The 10,907-nt window shown below is 38.9% G+C and overlaps 3 protein-coding genes across 10 annotated transcripts; all 3 read left to right on the forward strand.

The window, feature by feature from the left end:
* The first annotated feature begins 658 nt into the window (after window positions 1-658).
* Window positions 659-8,598, forward strand: LOC127260092 (transcription factor TGA2.3-like). 8 transcript variants are annotated; one of them, XM_051287766.1, is made up of 12 exons: window positions 659-1,048; window positions 1,646-1,808; window positions 2,066-2,128; window positions 2,221-2,280; window positions 2,810-2,887; window positions 2,982-3,033; window positions 4,238-4,509; window positions 4,637-4,882; window positions 4,969-5,787; window positions 6,234-6,311; window positions 7,563-8,057; window positions 8,381-8,598. In XM_051287766.1, exons 2-9 carry the CDS (start codon window positions 1,743-1,745, stop codon window positions 5,113-5,115), a joined length of 984 nt encoding a protein of 327 aa, XP_051143723.1. In that variant the 5' UTR covers window positions 659-1,048; window positions 1,646-1,742; the 3' UTR covers window positions 5,116-5,787; window positions 6,234-6,311; window positions 7,563-8,057; window positions 8,381-8,598. The 8 variants fall into 8 exon arrangements, with proteins under 8 accessions (XP_051143723.1, XP_051143724.1, XP_051143721.1 ...); XM_051287767.1 differs by lacking the exon at window positions 8,381-8,598 and adding an exon at window positions 7,440-7,476 and having other exon boundaries at window positions 7,563-8,113; XM_051287764.1 differs by lacking the exon at window positions 8,381-8,598 and having other exon boundaries at window positions 659-1,073; window positions 7,563-8,113.
* On the forward strand, window positions 6,306-7,055 carry LOC127260096 (uncharacterized). The gene has a single exon (XM_051287773.1). The coding sequence runs from the start codon at window positions 6,306-6,308 to the stop codon at window positions 6,744-6,746; it is 441 nt and encodes a 146-aa protein (XP_051143730.1). The 3' UTR covers window positions 6,747-7,055.
* LOC127260094 (chloroplastic import inner membrane translocase subunit HP30-2) lies at window positions 8,280-10,858 on the forward strand. The gene is made up of 7 exons (XM_051287771.1): window positions 8,280-8,300; window positions 8,381-8,770; window positions 9,213-9,328; window positions 9,975-10,101; window positions 10,191-10,339; window positions 10,425-10,487; window positions 10,579-10,858. The coding sequence occupies exons 1-7, from the start codon at window positions 8,295-8,297 to the stop codon at window positions 10,616-10,618; spliced, it is 891 nt and encodes a 296-aa protein (XP_051143728.1). The 5' UTR covers window positions 8,280-8,294; the 3' UTR covers window positions 10,619-10,858.
* Window positions 10,859-10,907: the final 49 nt, after the last annotated feature.

Here is a 10,907-nt window from a genome sequence, read left to right on the forward strand (position 1 = left end):
CACTTGGCCCGTGATTGAAGTTGTTCCAACAAGTTGTGGATGACGAGTATGTACCCTATTTTACGTGTAAATGCAATGTATGAAAAAATAATAGGTAGATTTTGTGCAATTTAACCAAACTTGTTAGACTTTTCAAAATTAAAGAGTTGTATACACATATCCATTTACAATTTTTAAAATATATCAAATATGTTTCTTATTTATTTATGTAGTATATTTTTTTTTTTGTTTTACATAAAGTGTGTATTTCTTTATTTATTTTTCATTTCGATTCCTCCATTTTATGTGGGACAATATCACATTATTAAGTTTTTGTCGAAATGAAAGAGTCTTAAGTGTCTTAACTATGTAATTATGTGAATACTACTTGCTTACTACACCAAGGGATAAATGATTGAAGACATGTATGCCTAAGGCTATTAATGCAATGGGCAACTGACTACACAATTATTTTTTTTTTTTAATGACATACTAATTTGCATACTAAAATGACAATAACAATTTCAATATTTTTTTCTCAACACTAGAAAATAATAATAATAATAATAATAATAATAATAATAATTAATATTTTTAAAAAAATGTATGAAAATTCACCCACCCACACACATATATATATATATATATATCACTCCTTTGTTCATATAAACATTGATATCTGCAAATGAAGTGGAATGCAGTCAAGGGTGCGTAGACTGTCATCTGTAATCTGTGTATTCCGTATGCCTCTTTCCCTTTCTCTCTCTCTCCCTCTCTCCGATCGATTACCTTCCGCGCTGTGCTTGTGCTGCTCTGCTCTGACTGAAGCTTTCCCAATCAATAATCTCTTCGTGGCCTTTCCCCTCTTTTTCGTACAAACCCTATCAACTCTTCCCAATCGGTAACAGTGGGACAACTGGAGATACAAAGAAATCTGGAAAGGAACCTCACGCACCTCGACCGAAGCTTTCACAGTCTGCTAAACTGATTCCTACTCGTTGTTGGCCGAGGAGACCAGCGAATTTGTCGGAAAACACTTCGGATTTTGGATACCCATATCACGAGAGTGGTAGAAGTTTTATTTTATTTTTTTGGTATGGATTCGTGGTTTTGGTTATTATATCAATTGTCGCTGCGATTAGATTAATGCTTTCGCTTGATGTAAATATTTATGTGTATGTAGAATCAACGAGCAATGATTTGCGAGTGAAGAAAAATAGGAGTTTTTGGATGAGCCTTGAAGTTTTGTTCTTGTTGTGTTTCCTTAAAAAAAAACATGGTCTTATTGTGGAAATGTTAGTGTGGAGGAAAATCTTAGTTTTTGTGTTCTTTTTTCAATTTTTGTGTATGGATTGTATGTGCTTGTCTTGAAGATTTCTATTAGGTTTTAAACTATATTTGAAACCTAAGATAGTAGGGAGTTTAGGTCCATGGCATTCTGGCTGTTCTCCATGGTTCTTCATTTATGATAAATAGGGAATTTTATGGATTAATACGGCTAAGAGTCTTGTTTATTTCAGCTAAATATGATTTGCATATGCCTACCAAACCATTCATCTAGAAAAAATGGCGGCAGCGGCTAACGCGTGTTTGTTGATAACAGTAATATTATCTATAATTTGTCTGTTGATTCTGAGGCCATTTAGTTACTTTATTTCTTTTTCAGGGCAACACTGGTTTTTGATTATTGACCTTTCTCAGACATCTGACTGCATTTATTTATCGCAATTTAAATTAACTCCGGGAGCCGTGGAGTGTTTAAAATGGCTGATGGCAGTCCTAGGACTGATACTTCAACTGATGCAGATACTGAAGACAAGAATTCAAGGGTAATCTTGAATTTATATTCTCAAAGAAAGTTGTTTTGCTTTCATTAGATTTATCTGTAGTTGAAAGATATGCTGCATCTATCTTCTTTCCCCCCCTTTCTATATCCCTTTTTTTGATGTTTCCGTACTTTGACTTGAGGTGTAAGCGCTTGCTCGAAGTTCTCATTGCTTCATTTATTCTAGCAGGGTACAATTGTGTGTATATATATATATATATATATATTTATTAACTTAATGGTGCATCTCTTGTTTTACAGTTTCGGAACAATCAATTGCAGACAGTTGCTTCTGATGGTAGTGATAAATCAAGAGATCAAAAGGTTCTTGCTTACTGGATTGCAGATTCCTTTCTGCTGTTAAGTTAGATATGATTTTTATAAAGGTTATAATTTTTATACCATGTCTCTTTCAGACTCAGCGCAGGCTTGCTCAAAATCGTGAAGCTGCAAGAAAAAGCCGATTGAGAAAAAAGGTAACATTATCATTTTGTGCATACTCTACTTTCATTACATTTATGTTAAGTATATGTCTAATATTTGATGATGCATGCATCCAATTAACTCCCATGTAATTGAAGAACACCATCTACCCTATTTTACAAATGTTTTTTTAATGTACCTGGTAACTCAGTGGAAGATGTCCCCTCAAGGGATGATAAAAAAGGTCACCAAGAAATAACATAAGCTTCTAAGCTTTAACATGATAATTAATTGAGTGAATCTTCAATCTCTTGTACGCAAAGCTTTTTTGAAGATAAGTTTGGTTGTTGTTTGCGGCATGGTGTGATTGTAGTAATGTCTTGGTTTGTGGTATTGTTCACTCGGGCTTTATTTATTCGCTTTTGAGAGAATGAATTTTGTAAAGTAAAAATAATTAGATTGTGAATGACTTTGATTACATGGAGCTGTTGATATTCTATGATTGATGTGTTCCACGATCTGACAGCACCATATTGTGTTCATCATCATCTTCTTTTTCTTTTTTTCCTTCCTGGAACCTAGGCCTATGTTCAACAGTTAGAGAGCAGCAGAATGAAATTGACACAGCTCGAACAGGAGCTTCAACGGGCCAGGCAGCAGGTCTGGATTCTGTCTAAATCAACAATATCGCAAGCACCTTTTCATTGCATTTATTTGCTTCTCAATCTGTGAAATATACATGTCTTTGGTGAAGGGGATATTCATTTCAAGTTCAGGAGATCAATCGCAATCCGTTGGGGGAAACGGTATGATCCATCTTCTTTTGATTATGTGAAGCCTGGTTTATTGATCATGTAGATTGGATGAAGTCTGTATATCAAATTGGTCTAGATCTTAGATTATAGCAGGACTGCTTATTGGCTCTATGGAGATGAACTAAGTGCCTGTGCCAAGGCTAGGGGAAGTGGTAGAACTCCTACATATGAACTAAGTGCCTGTGCCAAGGCTAGGGGAAGTGGTAGAACTCCTACATGCTAACTTGATATGTGGTAGTAAGTATGTTTTGGGTTTCTGCTTGTGTTCTTTGAATTTGGTACGAACTAACTTGTATGCTAAATTCCAGTGTGTTTGACTCTAGTTAGCTCCCCCACTTAATTAGTAGATCCATGATGCTCACTGGAGCAAGTCAAAATTGAGCAGTGAACAAAAAGTGGTCAGAGTTTTGCTTCATTACAAAAAAAAAAGAAAGAAAAACTGAGTAGGGGTGCTCAATCCCCTGCAATTAAAACAAACAATTGATAGAGTGGTTTTCATTTCAAAAGAAAAAAATGGGATTATTTCATGCATGATAGGAAAATTATTATATAACTATAGCTCTCATAAATGTTGGAAATAGGTTTAATTATGTAAATCATAGTGAGCAAAAGTAGTTGGATTTAAACTAGGGATGCAGCTGTAGGCAATTTAGCTTGAGGATGTGGGTATTGTAAGGGCTAAGGGCTTTTCAAAGTTGGATCACCTTGACCTTTGAGACTGTCTAACCTTCCCGCAGGTGATAAACAATCAACATCTAGACAAGATTCAGTTAGATTTGAACTGCTATTAAATTACCATGTGATTTCAGATCTGACATGTGAGTTCTGTTTGCTGCTACCCCCAATGCACTTCTTGGCTTGGAAAAGAAGGAAGGAATTTCATAGTTTATTAAACTTGATTACTTTTTACTTAATTGGAACTTCTAAAGTAAATGAATTTATTCGGTTCTAGTGAATGACAGCTTGGATTTTGGTAGACATGCTTTTCAGTAGAACTTGGTTTGGTGAACAGTTTTTTCCTCTCTAAGGGTAGGAGAGTTTGATCATTGTGTTGTACTAGGCAAATTAGATATTACACGTGTGTTTTTGTTTTTGTGGAAATATAGAACATAAAAAAGTACTTTCAGCAAATTCAGTTATGGCTACTTCAACTTTCATCTATGCGAATGTCAACCTGTTAATCTCAAATTCCTAGGTGCTTTGGCCTTTGATGTTGAATATGCCCGTTGGCTAGAGGAGCATAACCGACGGATTAATGAGCTCAGAGGCGCTGTCAATTCGCATGCGGGGGATGCAGAACTTCGCATTATTGTGGAGGGCGTTGTGTCGCATTACGAAGAAATTTTTAAAGTAAAAGGGGATGCTGCAAAGGCTGATGTCTTTCACATTTTGTCAGGCATGTGGAAGACACCCGCCGAGCGATGCTTCCTTTGGCTCGGTGGGTTTCGCTCGTCTGAACTTCTCAAGGTAAGCAACACCTGTTCAAGTTTTTTGCTCTTTCTCCATCTTTTAAACTCGCCCTCCATCACACATCTTTGTGAAACAGTAAGTTAGTGTGAACAAAATACTTTTCTTGTTTTGCATCTGGTTGCAGCTTCTTACAAATCACTTGGAGCCATTAACCGAGCAGCAGCTATTAGCCTTAAACAACCTGCAGCAGTCATCTCAACAGGCAGAAGATGCCTTGTCACAGGGCATGGAAGCTCTGCAACAATCCTTGGCTGAGACATTAGCAGGTTCTCTCGGCCCATCAGGCTCGTCTGGAAACGTCGCCAGCTACATGGGTCAAATGGCAATGGCCATGGGCAAGCTGGGAACCCTCCAAGGCTTCATTCATCAGGTTATCTCCTTTTTCCATTTGATATCTTCATCAAGCAATAAATATTTCACTTGATCTAACCATTATTACTATTGGTTTATTACAAGGCTGACAATTTACGGCAGCAAACTCTCCAACAAATGCACCGGATACTAACAACTCGCCAGTCAGCTCGCGCCCTCCTCGCCATCAGCGACTACTTCTCGCGCCTGCGTGCCCTCAGCACTCTATGGCTTGCCCGGCCTCGCGAATAGCATCTCAAATTATTAATAGAATGTTGGCTTAGTGATATGATAGACATGACAACATCACATTCAACCAAGATTGTTGTTTTCTGCCGAGACAAAAGGGAGACTCAAGAGATCGAAACAAAAGTTGTCGCGTTGCTTCTCGACTGTGGGATTGGATTGGCAGACTGCTCTGTAAAATTAACCTTTCTCCTGTCCCTGGTATTTGTATAACTTATGTTTCTTGGGTTTTTACTTCTTCTAGCTTTGGTGGTTTTTGAAGATGTAATACAAGAATTGACAATGGACTGTTGTAATGTGTAATATCTCATTTGAAATGGAAACACAGCACAGCAGCAGCAGCAGCAGCAGCACAGATTTGGAATTTTGGGGTAAATTCAAATTATGATAAATTGTAGGGGTTGAAGCAGGAATTACGTGAGTTTGGGTGCCGGAGTGAAATTAACGAATTTTTTGAGTACCAATAGGCAATTACTCCATTAAATTTGGTAGTTGTGTAAAGTCTAAGTCAAGGTGTGAAACATAAGAATCGGATCACTATTTGCTTACTTTTTCTATCTATAAATACCGCCCTGCCTCTTCTTCCGTCGCTGCTCCCCTTTTCTAGGTTTTTTCTGGTTGCTATTTGCGCTGTGCTTCCTTGTTTCGCGAGCGGAGGTGCTGTTTTGGTTTTGTCGTGTAAGTTCCCTCGTCCTCTGATGCTCTCGTTTTGTTGTTTATTTGAATTCGGTTGATAATTAGGCGCGGTTAGGTCAATTTTCTATGGAAACTGGTCGTTTGCGTGTTGCATGGGTGATTTTGGCTTTGGATTTTTGTCTATGTTGTGTATTTGTTGCGGATCTGTGTTCTTGTTCTTGGTTGCGTGAATTTATGTAAAATTTCGAGTGTATGGACGCACGCACAGTGTGGTTGAGCCGTTGTTGGTATGGCTTTGGTGAAGAGGAAAGGGAGAAAACTGAGGAATGGGTGAAGAGTAAAGAACAAATATGATTATTGTTCTAAAGCGGTCGATTGACTATGCGCTTACGGATTTGTTTTCATAGAGAAAGGCTAGGAACGATTCTAGATAATCAATGACATTTTAGTTTCTTCGTTCAGATTAAATAATACTCTGTTTGTTTTAGGTCGGCAGAACATCTGTGTCCTGAGGTCAGGAGTAAGGGATTCTTTAAAGAGTTTTAACATTTCAGACAGCAATGGAGGTATTTGGCAAATCCACGGTAGTTGTTCCTACCAATGTTGTTTATTTGTCTAGTATTCTTGGACAAGATGAGCCTAACCCTGTCCACAAGTGTGACTGGAAGTGTGAAAATGAACTTGTGTTTGGGAACATGTATCGTTGCAAGCTAACTGGTCTGATGCACATTTGTGACAAAAATTGCAATCAGAGAATTGTATACGATAACCATAGCTCCCTCTGCAGGGTGAGCAAACAGATTTTTCCCCTAACAACAGTTGAGCAACAGGCTGTGAGAGGTATCCGGAGGAAGTTTGATGCAGAGAACTGTCCCCCCACTGAAAGCTGTGCCTTTAAGCGCAGAAGGGATGCCCAGTATCAACCCTCACCATTTGAGCGGTCATTTACTGCTGTCAGTCCCATCTGCAGTCCGATTGGAGATGGCATGGATATGAGCTAGATGTTATAATTGCTAATAATGCATCGGTCTCTCTCCTTATGCACTTTCGTTCTCCTAGTTTAAGTTAGGGTCTAAAGAACCTATTTTTAATTACTACCATGGCCGACCTAGTTGTCGTGCCTTTTTACTTCCTTTTTTATGAGTAGCTCTAGTAATGTCTTAAGACACTAAACTCTTGGAAAGTGTATGTTGCTATATCCTGTTTAACTTACTATGAATGCTTGAGCTGCTGCATTGTATTGCATTTAGCAGCTTGAAGTACGATAAGACTCGGTTATATTAGAATTAGTATTTCTATTTGATGCTGTTCGCTGTCGTGCTCCTTACATATTTAATTCCATGTGTTAAAAGTTGTAGTTGCTTATTTACCTTGAGGCTGCCTGAGGCATCCTGCTTTATATACTTTGTTTATTCAGTGTTTTTGGTTTGGTTTGTTTTAAATATAGAGCCGTGTAATCTTCTCAATTTCCTAACACTCTTCCCTTCAGTATATGGAAGATGTTTGGTTCATCAGAACTGGAGGAGCATTAAAACCTTTATGCTTAAGAATGCGTTACTGATTCATTTTTGTTTGATTTTTTGTTGTATTGCAGGTATGGCAAGAAAGCGATAACTAATGTTGTGTTTGTTTTGCTTCTTTCTTTTGTATTTAATGATTCTTCCATTTCTTTCTAAAGTTGTGTTGTTTTTCAGGAGCTGAAAGCCTATGCCATTCAGGAGATTGTCAGATGTAGTTTGTTATTTGTCTTAATGAATGATACAACAATTTGTTTCGGATCTTGAGGAAACTTTTAAATTACTCTTTTTTCATTCCAGGTAGGGGAAAAAATCGACTGCTTTGGAGGGATGATGCGCTTCGGGTTTTATGATTCCACCCTCTTCCAAGACACTGCTAAGGCATTCCTAACAGAGAGATTTGAGTCACTGCCATGTTGAGGTTACAAATTGTGTCTGTGAACATTGGTTCCAGGTGACTGACTGCAAGTGATAGAGGGCTATTATATTCTCTACTAGGAAAAAAAATGCTGTTCTGAAAAGAATCGAACCCCGCAGTGCAGAAACATGAAAATGCCTGCAATGCTGTTGAAGATGGATGTTGTTTGTAGGTCATGGATCTAACTAACTTCATGGATCTGAAGCTGCAAATTTTGCAGTTGTATGATGAGGGAGGCATTCATTGATGATTAAATGTTGTACCAATTAATTGTCTTCTAGCTTTGTATAGGTGTCCTGCCCTCATGGCTTCTGTTTCTGTTACTACCATTTTAGGTGAAAAAGCTTGCTTGCTTGCTGCTACTACAATTCTCAAGTGTAAGTGTAACAAATTATGAATCACACAGGCCACATTATTATTATTATTATTATCATCAAATGGGCTTCAGAAAGCATTTTCCTTTTACATGTTTTGAGAGAGTGAAAAATGTTGGGGCAAATTTGATATATTCTCACATTGGGAGGTCCCAACCTCCTCCTCAGTCGTGAATTTTCACTTTGTTCGGGGATGAAAATGAAATTTGGTAGAGCAGTTTGCTGGCCTCACTGTGCCGAATGAGAGTGCGAGCTGCCTACTTCGTCTTCCTATTTATCCGAATCCTTCGTCATCCCTAAACCTCCCTAATTCTCACCCCCTTCAGGTTCTCCATCATTGCCGCCCCATCGTCGCAGGGCATTCCGGAGGGATTTCTTCGTTACTCAGCATGGGTGAAGGTAAGCAAGGAGTGATGGCGGTGGCTATTGGAAATAAGGCCGGCGGCGGAGGAGGATTAGTGGGACTCCCCAATCAGAACCCAATTGTGTTGATACAGGCCAAGTTGAAGGAGGTGGAGGTCAAGTTCAAGGAGTGGCTAGCTAAGCAGTCTCTCCCCGTTGAGGCTGCCGTTGTCACCGCCACCAGCGCCGGCCAAGGGGCGGCTATTGGCGCTTTCATGGGGACGCTCACCGGTGATGCTTCCTCCTTGATTTCTCCTCCGCCCAATGCGCCAGGCCTTAATCCGGAAGCTATGGCGTCGCTGAAACAAGCTCAGGTTTGATTTCCGCTGTTATTACAGTTTTATGTTCGGTTAATTGGTTCCAATGGTGTGCATATCGTTACGTCGAGGGTATGGCGACAGTGGTTGGTCGGTTAAGAGTGTAATTATTTGTTCTCCGCTGTGAAATATTGGCTTTGAGCTTATTCTGGAGAATTCGGATGATTTTGGGGGTTTTCCCGTACTTGTCTTGTTCTACGAGCTATCTGCAAACTGCGTTTGGTCCTCTTTTGGTTGATCGTTTTTTGATTTGTTCTCTATTGTTGCTGAATTACAGTCAAATGGATGAGTGAATCAATAAAACTAGTTTTAGCCTGCATCTGATATTTTGGATAATTCAAGTGATGGATAATTGTTCTAGAGGTTGATTTGTGGGTTCAAGAGGCTTGATCGATGTGATAAGGCTAATGAAAGATTATCCTTCATCTTTCCACTGCAGGCTTTGTCCGGAGGCCCTCTGGTACAGGCTCGGAACTTTGCTGTCATGACAGGCGTCAATGCCGGTATTTCTTGTGTTATGAAGAGACTGAGAGGGAAGGAGGATGTTCAATCAAGGTATTTCTCATGTAATTGTTGCAGTAGATGAAGGGGGGTAACGATATTGAGAATTCATTTATGGTTCTTTACATTTTGGTCATTTTCCCCACCCGTATACTCCATTCTGTTCCAGCCAATACCTGTCGAAACAGCTTTGCCTCTCTGGTTTTAAAACTGCATTCTCTTGTCTTGAGTATTATTTTGTTGGGTGTTTGTGCACATTTAAATTCTGAAAGGTGCTTCATTATGCTTTCGACCCGTATTGTTTATTGCTGCTTCATTTAGATTGACTGAGATATCAATTGAATGCACTTTGCAAGACTGTAATAATTTATTTGGTCATCTATTTAACTTTAGAAAGTAGAAACTTTCATCATCATGATGGGAAGAAGGAAAAAGCACATTCGATCTACTTCTACATATATCTATGTGATTAAACATCTTATCTGGTTGAAATTTGCACTATGCTGCCAAGGATACAAGGATTCCTTACTGTGTTGAATTGTCAAAATAATAATGATAATATATAACAAAATAATACAAAGCTTATTATATTGTACACCGTACTACTTCTTTTCTTGTCGACTATTCACTTAAGCCCAGAATTTTGTTAGTTCTGTTGGTATCTTGCCTGCTAATCCAATTCTGGTTTTGATTATCGCAGTATGGTTGCTGCATTTGGTTCTGGGGCAATGTTTTCTCTAGTAAGCGGTATGGGTGGGCCTAATCAGGCTATGAATGCCGTTACATCTGGCCTTTTCTTTGCGCTCGTTCAAGGTGGACTTTTCCAGGTGATTAACTTACAAGTGATGTAGCTAATGCATCAATAGCGCGATTGGTAATGTCTCTAAATATGGGATTGTTTATTGGTGAAATGCAGCTGGGGCAGAAGTTTTCACAACCGCCAGTTGAAGATGTGTTCTATGTGAAGACAAGATCGATGTTAAGCAACCTTGGGCTGCAGAACTATGAGAAGAATTTTAAGAGAGGTTTGCTGACGGACACCACTTTACCTTTGTTAACAGACAGGTGAGTTGTATCCCTTCAAAGATAAGAAACAAATTGTGATACGAGGTTTCCAGTTGACAAAATATTATATGTATAAAACGTACAGTGCTCTTAGGGATGTGAAAATACCACCGGGGCCAAGATTGCTGATTCTGGATCATATAGATAGGTAAAAATCGTCGCCTTCCCCACTATCCAAGTGACAATATTGTTGATGGAAGGAAGAATAAGAACTAAAATTGACATTTGATGATATGCAGGGATCCGGAGCTGAAAGGAAGGCGGAGAGGGGGCCATTGAAGGGTGCCGCTGCGGAATCAGTAGGTGCTAAGCGCCGGAAATAGTTTGTTGTCTTGTCTTGTCTTATCTTATCTTTTATGTTGCCATAAAGACACACATAGACAGTTGCAATTTTGTTTCCATTGCTATCATCCCTTATTCTCAACTATGTTTCGGGTGTCATTTGGATTGAAGCATAACTGAGTGGAGAAATTTTATTCGCAAATGAGATCCCTCCTAGAAGGTACCTGTTATTGTTAATGTGCTTATGCTTCCATGGTTGATACTTGATATATGGTGAATTGGTTAT

Source organism: Andrographis paniculata, unplaced genomic scaffold (genome assembly GCF_009805555.1).
Source record: "Andrographis paniculata isolate CXL003 unplaced genomic scaffold, ASM980555v1 Contig60END, whole genome shotgun sequence".
Lineage (NCBI taxonomy): Eukaryota > Viridiplantae > Streptophyta > Magnoliopsida > Lamiales > Acanthaceae > Andrographis > Andrographis paniculata.